General features: G+C 40.4%; 2 protein-coding genes across 6 annotated transcripts; one reads left to right on the forward strand and one right to left on the reverse strand.

Moving 5' to 3' along the window:
• Positions 1–78: 78 nt before the first annotated feature.
• LOC311262248 (F-box only protein 47-like) lies at positions 79–6,873 on the reverse strand. The gene is made up of 11 exons (XM_084361514.1): positions 6,783–6,873; positions 6,318–6,527; positions 5,038–5,199; positions 4,839–4,915; positions 4,367–4,441; positions 4,064–4,172; positions 2,885–3,058; positions 2,331–2,480; positions 2,073–2,215; positions 1,645–1,804; positions 79–559 (listed from the first exon to the last, which is right to left on the reverse strand). Exons 2-11 carry the CDS (start codon positions 6,505–6,507, stop codon positions 459–461), a joined length of 1,341 nt encoding a protein of 446 aa, XP_084217640.1. The 5' UTR covers positions 6,508–6,527; positions 6,783–6,873; the 3' UTR covers positions 79–458.
• Positions 6,874–6,885: 12 nt separating this feature from the next.
• LOC311262249 (claudin-14-like) lies at positions 6,886–12,436 on the forward strand. 5 transcript variants are annotated; one of them, XM_084361517.1, is made up of 6 exons: positions 6,886–6,946; positions 8,141–8,363; positions 8,521–8,917; positions 10,001–10,200; positions 10,353–10,614; positions 11,393–12,436. In XM_084361517.1, exons 5-6 carry the CDS (start codon positions 10,381–10,383, stop codon positions 11,897–11,899), a joined length of 741 nt encoding a protein of 246 aa, XP_084217643.1. In that variant the 5' UTR covers positions 6,886–6,946; positions 8,141–8,363; positions 8,521–8,917; positions 10,001–10,200; positions 10,353–10,380; the 3' UTR covers positions 11,900–12,436. The 5 variants fall into 5 exon arrangements, with proteins under 5 accessions (XP_084217643.1, XP_084217642.1, XP_084217641.1 ...); XM_084361516.1 differs by having other exon boundaries at positions 6,888–6,946; positions 7,831–8,363; XM_084361515.1 differs by lacking the exon at positions 6,886–6,946 and having other exon boundaries at positions 7,560–8,363.
• Positions 12,437–15,469: the final 3,033 nt, after the last annotated feature.

A 15,469-nucleotide genomic window follows, 5' to 3' on the forward strand; every position in this document is an offset into this window, starting at 1 on the left:
GCTGAGTGCATGCTGTGTTTCTGTTTCTACAAGAGAGCAGCTACATATGTAAATGAAGACAAATTGACAAAATACCATTTTAATAAGTCGTAATAAAAACAGTGTAATCGACTTTACTTACATCGAGGCTCGATGTGAATAAATTATAGTTTCCATAAATATTGTTGATCTCAACAAATAAATATTAAATACAGTTTACAAAAGTTAACAAGATGTTTAAGAACAAGATTTTAAAACTTACAGAGAAATAAAAAAATGTGTAGATAACCATGTGGTTTGGCAAAAGTCATTAAACAGCCAACCAGTGCAGAATTGTTTATAGCAAACAGTGAACTGTCAACCATTGTCACAAAGGTTCGTTCTCTTAGTTACTCCCCTCCCCTTCATTATTAGTCTCTGTCCTCTTCCAACTCCTCCTCATATCCTCCACATTTTGTCAATTTTTGTCCGCGTCATTCCTATCGAAGGAACATGTGGAGGAATTTAGCGTGGAAGCGAGCGCTGGCGTCCAGGAGGATACACAAGCTCTGGAAAGTCTCCCTATCATCAAAATGGTTTCCTGGGAACAGATGATAGAATCAAGCACTTTTTAAACATTTCCAAGGGTTTTTTTTGAGCGTTTCCTGCATCTGCAAGTATTTTGGTATGAAAACCCACATTTTTAATTAACAACATTTTTATCATAAACACTGCCCATCTTCAAGCACTTTATCCAAAACCAAGCACTTGTCGTTTACCTCAAAAACACCAAATTAAAATTCAAGTGTTTTCAAGGATTTCCAACACTCGTACAAACCCTGAAATAATCTGAGAAGGAAACGTCACTCTTTGGTTGAGCTGCTCATAGACTCAAGCAGCCTAATGACGGGATGGGAATTGCTTTAAAGAGTCACAAGGCAAAATGTTGAGCACCGTACAGGGAATGAAAATATCTTGTATATACAATATGTGCATGTGAGTGGGCTGAGTGGCATGAATTTCAATCACCACTCACGCAGTCTGAAATCACTCCACTACTTTGATGCCAATCCACTCTTATCCTCCACTCGTGCTGAGAGAAAACCTGCTTTGTTTGTTCTGAAACATGTTGCTTTTTCATAAAATCACTTTAGCGGAGAATTAAACAGTGGAAGGAACGCAGCACTCCAGGTGAATTATTGACCATTAGCACCGGGCGAAGATAAAAGAGGCTCAAAATTAAAGAGGGAACGTAATCAGAGGCAAACAAAGGAGGGTTCGCTCCAGGTGAAGAAAACACGTCCACTCAAGGTAAAAAAACATTTTCAATAAAAGAAAATAAAGGATTTCCCAGTAGAGTCCTTCTGTCTGAGCTGCTCACACACACATCCACCCATCAACACACACACACTTTTAAAACAAACTGCTCCCCGCTGCATAGATAGACATGCAAGATATGATGTGATTCCCTTGTTTATTTAATTTTCAGTTCATTGTTCAATTCATTATTGTACCTTTTCCCACCGCCTCAACGATGCGGCTATTGTTTCTTCATACTTTGATTGCAATATCAGCATATTACGGTATCATATTACTTGATGAAGGAACTGTTTTCCTCACGGCGTCACGTAATATCACACTTGACGTTTACGAAATGAAATTCACACTCACAAAAAGTTGACCCACCTGCTATGGAAAACTCAAAAATCTCCCTGGTGACCTCTGAAAACATGTTCTCCAGATGTTGGATGAACAGAAACCTCTCAGGTGCCGTGCTGAACACCTTGCAGATCTGCCGCACCAACTTCACCGCCCAGGACATGTGATAGCCGTCCTTCTCACACACCTGAGGACGAAGCCGTACAAAACAGAAAGCTAAATAAATAAATAAAATGTATAATTTCCTGCCAAGTGAAGAGAGGGAATACCTCATCAAAATCAGCACCATGGACAGCACCGAGGTTGTTATAGTCATCTTAAACTTAACTAAAACACTACAACTAAAAACATCAACATAAAAACATTGCTGAAAGATGTTGTGTGCTTCCATAATAAAATAAAAAATATACAGGACATGTGTTACGTTTTAGTCTCTTTAGTCAAATGTCTCTCACCAGTATGATGTACACGATGAGTCTAGAGATCTCAAGAAATCGTCCGTTCACGGCCTTGCTGGCCAAAACGGTGTAGCAGAGGCCGTTGCCACACAGGACCAAGAGACGAGCCACATTCTCCACATGCCACGGCCGAGGAATGACTGGAGATGATGAGGAAGAGCAGGACAGCCATCAGCCTTAACCCTAATATGTGTCTATCTGCAGGTGTGTGATATTAAAGCATTTGAGACTTTGAGAGCCACTGAGGTAGGATACCAATAAGCTCCTCCAGGATTGTCAGCATCGAACTGGCGGTCTGGTCACTGACTTCTTGTTTGCCGAAAAGCAGGAGGATGGCCCGGGCCAGGTCCCACAGAGAGCTGTGAGGCAGCCCCCTCTCCACCAGATCCTGCCAACCGAGGGTGGCTGCATGATGGAGGACAGCACCTCACTTATTAACTCATTCATCACTCATCATACAACTGATTTCTGTACTTTGGTTTTAACTCCTGAGCAGTGTTCAAATTTACATTGTGCATTTGGTTCAAAATTCATTTTATTTCAGTCAAAACATGAATTATTAACCACAGTCAAGGGATAGCACTCAACACTGGTGAGAAATAAATCATTTTGGGATCAAATATATTGCCTAGCGGAAGATTACAGTCTGGTCATGTTTTCAGAGAGAGTTGCAGTGTAAACAAATTGAGAGATGTCATTCTCAACAAATTAAATCTCATCCTGAATCAATATGTTCTCATAAAGTCAAATAAACACGAGCCCCACAAAGTGATTGCTTTCATTAACTGGGAGTATTGAAGTTATCTTACCCTCAGGCAGCAGAGGTCCGTAGAGAATGAACAGTAAGTGAGCCTGGCTGACCATGGGCCAAGGCTTCAGGAGGAGAGCTAACCAGAACTGGCAATCCGGCTGGTTCGACCACGGGTCCAATAGAACCTGACGGCAGAATAGACGAAGCTGCAGTTCGTGGTACCACCACACGCCTGAGGAACGGAGCAACGAGTAAACAAACTTGTTTTTTTTTGTTTCACGCCACAAGGTCAACAGTAAAAGGCCATTCAATCCCACTCCTGCTCCAGATTCAAACCCAGTGCACGCTGCTACACCCTCAGCACTGGATCTGACCCAGAGAAACTGAAAATGAAAAGTTTAAAAGCAAATGCAGCCTTCACCAGGTTTTTCCTGCAATGTGCTTACGGCATCAAAAATGTAAGATTTGCATTAAATAATCCCCAAATAGTAAGTTTAATAGAAAGAACCAAGTCTTCTCTGATGGATCGTCCTGTTCTGTATTCAGCAACACTTTCTCTCCCAGACACTGAAACTTTTACATTTTTACTGTCTTGCTTCTTTTGAAGCCAGCAGCCTTATCATTTTTATGTTTTTTAAATCACTGGTACCGAGTGTAATGCTGTACTGCAGTGTCACCTGGATCTGAGACACTTAAAACTAAACTATATTACCAAATCCAAATTTGTGCGGAGGTTACTGGTAACCTGTGGCTCACTTCTTTCTAGCATTCTTCTGTTGCCGACAATAAATGATAAGATTTTGTTCATTGTTGATTCCTGCCACTTCCGTTCACCCTCATATATATTTTTCAAGCTTCGGAGAAGTGCAGGCTGCTATTTTTTCACACTCCTCTCAAGCAACTCACAACAAGAGCATGCTCAGACTTGCAAACAATATCTCCTCCGACTTCTTGCGTGTTTTAAACAGAAAACTTCTGCCCTCCAATGGGCTATTTAGACTCACTTCATTAAAACACAACAGGCTGAAGAATTACTTGATACATCAGTCTATCCCTAAACTGAGCTCTGAATCCAAAAGATATAATGTGATATATATGGTAGTCAGTATGTAACTGTATCTTTAATTCATGTTTTCATATCCTGAATAGAGGATGAAGGATGCAAAATGAATTTCAGTATAAAACTGACAATAAACTTGTGTCATATCACACCGTATCGTCCTGTATAAAAACACACCTGGCTTTCCAGTGATGACTGCCTCGATTTTTTGCAGCAGATTTGTGTGGTCACACAGGAAGTTGAACACCCGGTGGCACTCCCGCTCATCCCACCCTGCGATCAGCGTCTGTAGAGTATTCGACAGAACATAACGAAACACTTTCAGTAACAGAAAAGATTCATATTTCCCTGCTTAAATGTTTTCAGGTACTGGGATGGGACATAAAGGTCACTTTAGTAAGCTCTTACTTCAGGATGGGACTGTTTGGTTTGTTATTAACATCAGAGTTTTAATTTTCAGTCTTTAAATGAGGCCCTCACCTGGAGGAAGACTCCGTAAGTAGAGAAGCCGATGCAGTCGGCTGTTGAGCACCGCTCCAACCTGAAGCAGGGAATCTGAACACAGATCAGAGGGAGAGCTTTATTTATTTATTTTCCTCATCATTAGCAGAGGTGATGATCAACAGATATTTGGGCTGAATAACATGTCTTTCAGCAACAACCTAGCAACAGTCTAAAGGATGTGAGGTAATTAGACAGTAAACCATTCATCATTTTCATGACTGATCACAAAGACGATCTAATCCATCAGATAAGTTACATCATTTAGCCTGTGTAATTACATTTTTGTTGTTGATGCGACTGATTTTTTTTTGAGAATGCTAACAAGCATTTTGTGTGGATTTTTTCAGCTTGAAAATCAAAATGAGTGAATACAAAGAAAGAAATGTTCAAAAGACTACAAAGCCTGCTGCATGACGTAAAGCAAAAGATGGAAGTTAACTTTTCTTACCTGTGAAAACCTGCTGAAGATAAACCTCAGCCTGTCCTTTGTTGGCAGCAACAAGGTGGATCTCTTGAACAACAAACCTGAGACATTGAACAGGGCAGCTCAGTGCAGCATACGAGCGTACTGTGTGGTAAGCCTAACACAACAACAGGCTGGTTATAAATACAAAATGACACAAAGCAAAACTCAAACTGCCACTCACCCAGGTCTCTGTAGTGTCCAATAGTCAACCTCTCTTCAAGGCAGGTGTTGTGGTGAAAGTTTTCAGTGATCATCTTATTCCTCCAGGCCAGAGTGGAGATGTAGTCCACGACGTATCCAGTGATTTCCTTGGAAGCCATGCTGAACACGCTGATCTCAAACACTTCAAAACACAAACAAGAAATACAATTCAATAAATGCTTCTAATGTAGCAAAAGTAACCTGCGACAGTGAGATACTGAAAATAAAATTTCCTCTATTTCTTATTTTTAAAGTCCAAGTTTGAGGACTGAATCAGCAAAGTTTTAAATATGAATCAAATATTACGACTACGCAAGCGTGGCTGTCGTTACTAATAGTCTAATAGTTTAGTTATTAAAGTAGTGATTAAATTAAAGAGATGGGTTTTTAAACTGTTGCTGTGTGCTGTGTACACTGTATATGATATCAAGTGTATGGTTTCTACATTACAATGCACGCCGCTCATCGTAATATATATATACAGTATGTCTAAACTTTAAGTGTAGATGTTGTAACGTCATTGTGTTCTGATAAATTCTAAGCAGACTGTATAAAATATGAGGACTTTAATCCAATCAAAGCAATGTGTTGTGTTTATGTGAAACTTTGTTCAGCTGATCATCATAGTAATATCTACATTTTACTGTTTATTCTATACAGTATAATACAAGTGTATACGTACATAACTCTGCACTTTACTGCTTGAAAGTACATGAAAGTAAGTAAATGAATACCAAATACCAGTTGTGGCAAGTACATTTCCTCAAGTACTTTACTTAACTTTTTGCGGTACTTGGAGTATTTAAATGTTTCAGCTATTTTATACTTCATTATAAAGGAAAATATTGTGCTTTCTACTTACCACATTTATTTAAAAATGATTTATTTGACTTTAGTTACTAGTTACTTTGCAGATTGCATGCTGCATCAGACCAAAGCAGCATATTGTTAAATTTACTCTATGACTTTTGGGTATTTTGTACAACACTGTCAAATACTAAATATATTAACGTTACTGTTTCTGCACCAAGACAAGTCTTTATATGTCATTTATTGTTGATACTGTATGTAGAGTGTATAGCTCATCTCCTTTTAACCATTTAAACAAACTAGCTTACAGGCTGTTTTAGCTAACGTGACTTTTCATTGGGCAAGTTTAGGTGAATTTTATCAATTTATAGTATTTAATCTGTTGAATGCGGTTTCAATAAAATGTTTAAAAGTATGACATTATGTGACAAAGCCAACCAGTCCACCTACCAGACAGTTTATCCAGGATCATGCGGAACACCTCTGGCGGGAGCTTGTGGAAGAAGCTGCCGCTGATGGTGCTCCGGCTGCGGGTCACGATGGTTCTGGCCGGATGGGGCCGGTGGTAACTCCGCTTGAGTTGCTTGGTCTTGCGTGTCAGCGTGAACTTCCCAACATGCCTGGAGGCTTTCCTCACCATCACCGCCACCTGTGAATCGACTGTGTTCAAAAAAGAAAAGGCAAAATTTGACGTGAAAATACGAGAAACTGTGACGCAGACCAAACGTCGGCGTTAGCTAAAAATGAAACGGAGGCAGCTGAGCCAACATTACTAGCTAGCTTAGCTACGTTAGCATTGCTAGCTACTGACGAACTACATTAGTTATGACTTCATTAACTTTTAGCTTTAGTAGTTAAAAACCCAGACATATACTTTAAAGGAATACAAGCTGACACCAAAGCAAGTAGTCTTACCAGTACTATTAAATTAAATCAACTCAAATTGATTTGCGCTAACTAGCTCTGAAGTTATAAAAGTGCAGTCAGATGCTAGCTTAGCTGTCAGTCCTCGACGGCGCGAAATAAATGACTTTACTGATGGTTTACATGGCCGACAGTCATCTGAGGGGGTCTATTTCGTAAGTATCAACAAAATACATTATATTACAAGTAAGGTGAGATAAACTAGCAACTTAAAATGTCACTAATGTGAAGCTTAAAGCAAATAAGTACGAGCAGTGTCTATTATTCACAAAGGAAAAAGGACAATCACAATTATTTAACTGAAAAAGATTCAATGTGTTCAGTTTTTCATGTGTAGTTTTGCAATATACTGTAGTAGGCAGAGATGAAATGCCTTTTTTTATTTTTATTTTTTGTCTGGTACCCAAAGATAATGAGTTTACAGTCATAGAGAAGTAAATGAACCCGAAAATAATCATATGAGTAGCAGGAATAAGATAATTGTGTCTTTTCTAGGCCTCACTAAGTCACTTATTCCTAATAATACAGTTTGGTAGATTGATATGAATATAGTATAAAAGTATTAACACTTCAGATAGTAATATTTAATGAGCTACATGGAAGAAAATGGCTAAAACATCAAGTTTGTTAACTTAAGCTGCATATATATAAATGTAGAAGCCAAAAACTCCCATTTATACTGTATTATGTATTAATAAAAGTGCTAAAGTATTAACGCCCAACTTTTTTATTTCATAAAGTGGCTTTTTTTTTCACTAAACTATTTAAATGTTATCTTACAGGGCTCATGCTGGCCTGCACAGGTGTTTTCAATGATCTGATGAGTGTCACTTATCTGTCAGTTTTATAATAATCATCATAATAATAATACATTTTTATCTCGATAGACGAGAACCTTTCTAAACAAGGCTACAAAGCGCTTCACAGAAAAGGAAATGAAAGAAAAACCAGCAGATAAGAAACTAAATATAACAACACCGGGCAAATCATTAAACCCCCAGAAATGCCTTCCTGTAAAACTTACTTTCTACTTTTATAGGACGACCTTTGTCTTCAGATTTATTTTATGAAGTTTGATGACCTCACATGACTCCCAAACTCAACCTGAGCTGAAGTTTACTGAGCCAGAATGGACCAAAGCACCTGAATCTTGAATGTTGCATGTATCTGCACTTACACTGACAATTAGCACGCAGTAACGAGCTTTTCAGTAAACCCGACAACATCATGCTTGTGTTGCCCTCTAGCGCTGTGCACAACAAACCAGCGATCCTCAGCTGCTAATCACAGGATTACTCTGCTTAACTAAGACTATTAAGCGTCCCACATTCAAATGGCGTCTCCCACAGGCAGACCTTGGAGAGGATCATCCCTTCAACAGAGAGCTCTCAGAGAGACTGAATACTGCACCAGGGACCCAAGGGAAGGGCTGGGGGGGAAAAAACCCGTTGTGTACCAACAGGATGTCACGGTAGGTTACACTCGGGGCGCAGAGGGATCGAGAGAAGAGCAGCAGAGAAAGTAGAAGGACCCTCAGAAGAACGCAGAGATGATCGACCTCACCTGAGATCAGTATGTACCGCACAAAGATGAACCCAACTTTGCAGTGTTGGTTGAGTATTGTAGTCATTTTCCTGTTGATTAATTGCAGCTATAAGATGATATGCAGGCTAATTTGCGCATTTTCAGTCGTTCTTTTCTTTTTATTGTCTATTATTCCTTCACACAGATGCAGAGGGCTGCATTATTGAGACAAAAACAGCACATCCACTGAGGACAATATCTCCTCTGTCTCGTCTTTCCCTGGTAACACCGCTCTTTGCCTCCGGGCCGACGTTTTGACATCGGCCTTGTTTATCTGTCTGGACCGACACGCTGGCACCAGGACCGTCTCTCGTGTCATCTCTTGACATGATGCCCCTGACAGGGATAATGCTGCTGCTGATGATGATGATGATGAGATGTAACACTGGCCAGTCACATATCTGACAAAATACAGCAGCCCAGACACTTATTCCCTGTTTGTTCAAGACAGAAGGAGCTGGAATCGATGCCAATCGAACTATTTATCCAGAGATGCGCCGTCTGGACTCCCACGGCTGTGTAATCCTCGTGTAACCTGGTTGGTGAGTGTTCAGATGTGGTGTTTTTCCCTTATATCAAAATGTTAAAGGTTACAGTCCATGTTAATAGATTGGCAAGTGAGAAAAAGTTAGGAATATTACATTGGATGTTGGATAACTTGTGTGCAAACCAATAGGAACTAAGATGCTCTTCACAGCCTCGCCTTTGTTCCTCCCGCTCGCTTGTTATGCCTCCAGTGTAGTCAATCATTAGGTAAACACAATGAGGCTTCTATCTCCCATATTTTAAGAGGCGCCCCGACAGTGCTAGATCTAACGCTGAGCAATAATCCAACCTGTTGTTCTCTGAGGAAACAATGGCGCTGTATGAACACAGTTCGGTTTCTATGGTTTCAAACTTAAAGTCTGCTCAGTATTCAGGATGGTTTTTTTTTTTGGTTTTTTTTCTCATCGAGAGAACATTTCGTTCGAAACACTAAGGAACACAGGAAGGAACAAAAGTAAATGCTTAACTACCCTCAAGTATCACACGCTCTTAGGTTTTTACTTGTGGCCTCGAGCCTTCCTGGACAGTTTTCGTGTGACTGAGGATACTTTATGGGGACACATTTCAGACTCAAGATCAGAAGACGTGTCCCCCTCTTGTATAAACAGCTGATTTTTGGGTCAGAGTTTAAGATTAGGGTTAGCTTAAATTTATGCAAGTGCTGGTTAGGATTAGGGTTATGGTAAATCTCCAGGAAGTGAAATTAAGGCTATTAAATTCCCCCTAAAGCACCATGTTAGGGTGTGTAAATGTAGAGCTGAGTGTGAAGCGATCTTAGCATTTGGCCAGTTATTACAGCGTAAACTGCCACCATCTCTTTGGGCTCGGGGGCCCATCCGGTAGAAATGCTCTGTCATCATCCGCCCCTCTCTCTGAAGTATCCCGCAGAGCTGTGAAAAATGTTCAAAGTTAGTGGTTTATAACAGCTGCTCTCAGCTCGGGTGGTTTCTGTAAATGTTTAATTTCCTCTCTCGGTCTCCTTTCCTGAGGGGCGGCGTGGAGCTTAACAAATAGACTGCTGTGCTTTGCCCTCCAGAGGAGAGCGTTAAACAGGTGAAGCTGAACACTGCTCTCATTAGTTACAGATGCAGTCACCTGCCACTCACCAGAGACTGATGCCAGAAAAGTTTCCACAGCTTTTTCTGCCCGCAGACACTTGAGGAATGGCTCAGACGTACGCTCGGTGGACTTTACTGTACTGCTGGGGACCATGCAGATAACAGGAGGAATCCAGCCTCGTCTTCAGCCCGGGGGACTGTAGTTTTGAGTGGTTTCTTTTGTATGTGGTGATTTGTTGCTTCTGTGTGTTGATTCTCCTTCTCTCTTATCTATGGATGCATTTATGAGTGAAATATGTTGCATCCAAGTCCTATAAATTGTCCTCTCTGCCCCACAACAGTGATTTCAAACTGTAAACTTTGTACTTTGCAGTTTGAGCGTCCGTCCGAGGGAGTAAATCATGGCCAGCATGGCGGTTCAGCTCCTCGGCTTCTTCCTGGGGCTGCTGGGGTTTGCGGGAACTGTAGTTGCGACTCTGCTCCCCCACTGGCGCAGCACAGCCTACGTGGGCTCCAACATCATCACAGCCACCTCCTACATGAAAGGCCTGTGGATGGAGTGTGTGTGGCACAGCACCGGCATTTACCAGTGCGAGGTGTACAGATCTCTGCTGGCACTGCCGCGCGACCTGCAGGTAACACACATTCAGCTTCAAGCTTTTGTATGTATATGTATTTTGATCATCTATTAATTAAGCTTATTTCAGCTTCTCAAATGTGAGGATGTGCTGCTTTCCTCTGTTTTATACCACTGTCAACTAAATATCTTAGGAATTTAAAGTTTTGTTTGGAGAAAACACAGAATTTGTTTGTTTTTTTGCTATTTTATAGACGAAACAGTCAGGTTGAGCAGGTACTCATCCGAGTAAAATGTGTCAGTATGCATACTCACTGGGCAGCTAACTGAAGTTTATTCATTAAAGTTTATAAAGTGAATCAGGGTGAAGTCGTGCCAACAACAACAGTCACATGCAGGAAGACAACTAGCAGTGGATTTGCATTGCAGATGTGAAACAGGCCAATTGCTATTTCTGTTGTCATTTCAGCCGTAACTGCGACATTTAAAGATATATAGTTAAGCTTTGCTGTGCTTATTTTATGTGCTGTTTTGCTTTGCTAGCATCTTTGATATCCACACAGCAACATCTGAGACTAACTGCTAGTTCGAGATAACATCAAGCCGTCATTTTCTTTAGTGTCACCAGACTAAGTGTTGTTATTAATGAGATATGACATCATCGAACGTGCATTTTAGATGAGTTAGACGTAAACACTTTAAAATTACATCATGGAAAAAGACTAAATTGTAAAGCTAGCAAAATAGTTACAATTAAAAACATGATAAATAATAAATAATTTGTAATCTGTTATTAGAATTTAATCCTTCTGTTCGTCTGTTCTCCTCCACGTTAGGCTGCCCGGGCGCTCATGGTGCTCTCCTGCGTCACCTCAGTCCTTGCGTGTCTGGTGTCTGTGATGGGGATGAAGTGTACCCGTTTCGCACGAGGCTCGCTGGTCAAGTCCCCGCTGGCCCTAAGTGGGGCAATTTGTTTCCTCTGCGCCGGCCTGCTCTGCCTGGTCACCGTGTCCTGGACCACTAACGACGTTATCATGGATTTCTACGACCCCTTCCTCCCCAGCGGGATGAAGTACGAGATCGGCCTGGCGGTGTATCTCGGTTACGCCTCGGCCTGCCTCAGCCTGACCGGAGGCCTGGTGCTGTGCTGGAGCAGCAGTGTCGACAGGTCCCGGAGCCCCCTCCATCTGCAGAGGAATCAGCCATCATCACCTCCCCCTGCCTTCAACCACATTTATCCTCCTGCTCCTCTCTACAAGCCCCCCGAGGCCCTGAAGGATAATCATGCTCCTTCACTCTGTTCCCTCTCCAGCAGTGGCTACCGGCTCAATAACTACGTCTAAGACTGCACAGGGAATGTTTGAACAGAAAACATACTGCAGCCAACTAAACATTTTTCCAACTTTTTTTAATATCTTTACAGGAATTTTTGCATCTTCCACACCCATAAAGAAGTTTTAAAAAAAGGAAAAGGGAGGACTGTATTGTATAATGTACATTACATTATTATGAGGTATCAGAAATTTAGCTTTAACATATCTGAGAGCCTAACAACACTCTGGTGTGTGTGTGTGAGACCTGAGGACTGAAACATGTTGTTGACCTGCTGCTGTGTACCTGTCGGGCCAGAAGGTGGCAGTATTTCACAGCAGAAGAGACGACATGAATCATTCGGCGTGCTGTGCTGCAACACTCATGTTAATGGATAAGCAATTGCTCTGTCGCTTCCTTATTGTAGCTTTCTAGTTGGGATTAACACTTTCTTGTTTTGAAAGCCAGTTCAGTTATAAAGGTTTGGTTTTTTTTTTTTAAAGAAATGAATGATATTGTCTCAGTATTCAGTATTTCATGCCAAAGAAAATAAAAAGTGATGAATGTCAGTTTCATATAATTTACACATAAATATGTTTTTATTGTTTTCAAAAACAATAACTGACAGCTGCAGTCCATCTCATGCTCAATCACTGGGCTTACAGGGAGCCATCATAACCAGTGTTAGTTCCACCTGTGGTTTTTCTGCTGTGGCATCTCAGAAGGTCTTCTGGGACAAAGGCCTGCAGGAGGTGACAATGTGACACTTGTTGGTCCGTCTGTTGACAGTAATGTAATGTAACCAAGTACATTTGCACAGGTGCTGAACTTCAATGTACTACAAAGAACTTTAAACTGGTTATGAAACAGTACATCTATACATCAACGTCTTTATGATGTACAAAAGCAATCAAGACCATCAGGGAGAAGATTGACTATTTCTGTATAATTCCTGCAGGTATTTTTAATGCCTGTCACCACGTCAACATTAAAAGTTTTTCATGGCTGAGTGCTCAGGATGAATTGAGGAGTCTTACAGCCTGAGGAAAGACGCTGCTCTCTAGTCTGGAGGTACGTTAACAACACCAAAACAAAGTTTACTTTGCCAGAACAAACAATGAAAGTTCCTTGAAGTAGCTTTTAGTACAAAGTTGAGGTACTTGTACTTACAGTTTCTGCTACTTTGTACTTCCACTACACTACATTGTGCTTTTACTCACTACCTTTATTTGATAACTTTAGTAACTCGTTACTTTGCAGATTGCTAATTGCATCAGAGCCAAACCTTTTCTAAATTAATTTATTCTATCCGCAATAAGAAAAAAATGCTGAATATCCGATCTCATAATTGTCCAGGCTGATGATCAGGCGACCCCTTAGTATACAAGTATAATTTGACTTGTGCTTTTGATACTTTAATATTGGATTTAAACACAATAAACATTCAAAAATTCAGATAATCCAAGGCACTCTTTAACAAGGTTACAATAAATATCTATCTGCCAGAAGTGAGCCTTGGATTTTTCTCTTTTTTAAAGTTTTGTTCCTGATTCCTTATTATTAAAACCTCCTTATAGAGACTTGAGTAACTCTTAAGACATCCACTGGATGGAGACAACGATCTTCAGAGCAGGCAGCTTACAGCCTTCAGGTCGAACCTCTACTTATTCAATTAAACCACATCATCTGGTAGACATGCTGTATGCTACCAGTCGATGAATGTTGATGACTTTTTTTATGGATGGCACTAACAAAGAGTCAGAGTCATTAGCCGTAAGTGTCACATAGAGAATTATCATTAGTAGATGACGAATAAGACGAGTGTGACTCTTTTCTTGAGGCCACCTGTCTGAAACTACCTGTTACACTGTGGACGTGTTTCTGAGGCTTATTAGTTGGAAAACCTTCCAATTAGAGCTGCCCTCCGTCTGGCAGCCTGTCAGACACACACACAATAAATTAAGAGGACGTGTCACAATTCAGGCGAGTCACTCCTCTTATTTCCAGCAGGCAGACCGGTCAACATCTTTGTTTACATCAAGCAGCTAATTTATGTTGCCGGTAAAGTCCAAACAATGAATAATTAACTTCAGTTCGTATGATTGCTGATGTAGTCGATGGAAATGAATGGTACTAAATTATGAGTATGAGCATTTAAATACTTTTAAAGTTGAAGGAATAATGAGGCAGAAGTCTTCACATCGAAGCAAATGACAAATTACAAGAAATGTGAAGTGTTTCTGTTGTGGGCTCTGTCACATTTCAGCACCATGGACAGCGGTCTGAAGGCTCCAAGGAAACCTCCTCGGCAACACACAAGGCAGGCTGTAGTGTGGTAGATCTTCATTATCTTCATCATATATAATGAGTTATAGTATTTTAAACTGAAATAGAAGAGGAAATACTTCATTGTATACCTTTTGCATGCAAGAAAACAGAACGTTGTCTTTTCTTAAAAACAGCATATCACATTCAAAACATTAAAAACCATTAACATAGGGACACAATAGGAGCAAGGTACTCGGTGTTTAGGACTGAATCAGAAAAAGAAAGAAATTTAAGTGCTGTGTGCTGCAGTGGCAGGCTCACTTCACTTTATTTAAAGGAAAATGATGCAGTTAAGACTGAATTGGGTAACGTACAGCTTAAAGTGGACTAAAGGTGACCATAACAAGGTCCTGTGAGTCGGCTTTATTGGACAAGTATGTGTTCACTTACAAGGAATTTGACTCCAGTTTTACATTTTACTTACACAGAAATAGACATACAGCTGAAGTAAAGAACAAAGAACTGTGGATGGTCAGGACTGTATTTTGGTTCAGTGGTTTTACCTCATCGATGTCAGGAGAAAGCACCTGTAAATGTAGTTTTCCTATTTAAATATCTTCCTCTGAATGAGTAAAGACACATTAAAATGAAATGTAAAATGCATATAAATGAAATCTATGATACAGGACTGTATTTTTCCTATAAATACATGACTCACAAATTAGGTACGCACACCGACATATAAATAGATAAAGCTAAAATATAAACCTGAGTAAATTAATGAGCACAATAATAATCATGTGGCAGTTTAGTCATTTTGTTTGTGAATGTGGTGGAGGCCTGACAAACAGTCTATCCATGGTATCCAGCCATGGGTGTAAATACATTTAAATCACCAGTCTGTCTTTATGTAATCCAACAAGCAGTGTGTAAACAGAAGTAGTGAAAAGTAGATGGATGGACTGTGTGCATTTTATGATATACATCATATATTATAGGGGGCGTTGGGGGGCCGTGGTGCAGCAAAGGTTTCCCCATTTGCTGCCCTATGGTCGATAAAGTGACCTATGCATGATGGAGACTAGGGGTGTAACGGTACATCGATCCGGATCGATAGATCGGTTCAATGATCAACGATCCAAAAGCATCGATGCAAAGTGAAAGCATCGATTCATATCGCCGCCATCGTTAAGATATACACCTTTATTGTGAAATTCCCATGGCTCGTCTGTCCTTTCTAAACAGTGCTTTCTTTTTATTAAAAGGATTGATTGTTTTCCATTTAAATGTCTGGAGCGACTGGTAAAATAATATTTCCACTGAAGAGTTCAGCA

Source organism: Pagrus pagrus (assembly GCF_965226575.1).
Source record: "Pagrus pagrus genome assembly, chromosome: 9".
Taxonomy (NCBI): Eukaryota; Metazoa; Chordata; class Actinopteri; order Spariformes; family Sparidae; genus Pagrus; species Pagrus pagrus.

Excerpts from the sequence above, each read along its gene's own strand:
- LOC311262248 (XM_084361514.1), bottom strand. The coding sequence starts at position 6,507 with ATGGTGAGGAAAGCCTCCAGGCATGTTGGGAAGTTCACGCTGACACGC. Across the intron at positions 5,200-6,317 it reads GATCCTGGATAAACTGTCTG|TGTTTGAGATCAGCGTGTTC; the intron begins GTAGGTGGACTG and ends TGTGTTTTGAAG. Across the intron at positions 3,059-4,063 it reads AGTCATCACTGGAAAGCCAG|GCGTGTGGTGGTACCACGAA; the intron begins GTGTGTTTTTAT and ends TCCGTTCCTCAG.
- LOC311262249 (XM_084361517.1), top strand. The coding sequence starts at position 10,381 with ATGGCCAGCATGGCGGTTCAGCTCCTCGGCTTCTTCCTGGGGCTGCTG. Across the intron at positions 10,615-11,392 it reads CACTGCCGCGCGACCTGCAG|GCTGCCCGGGCGCTCATGGT; the intron begins GTAACACACATT and ends CCTCCACGTTAG.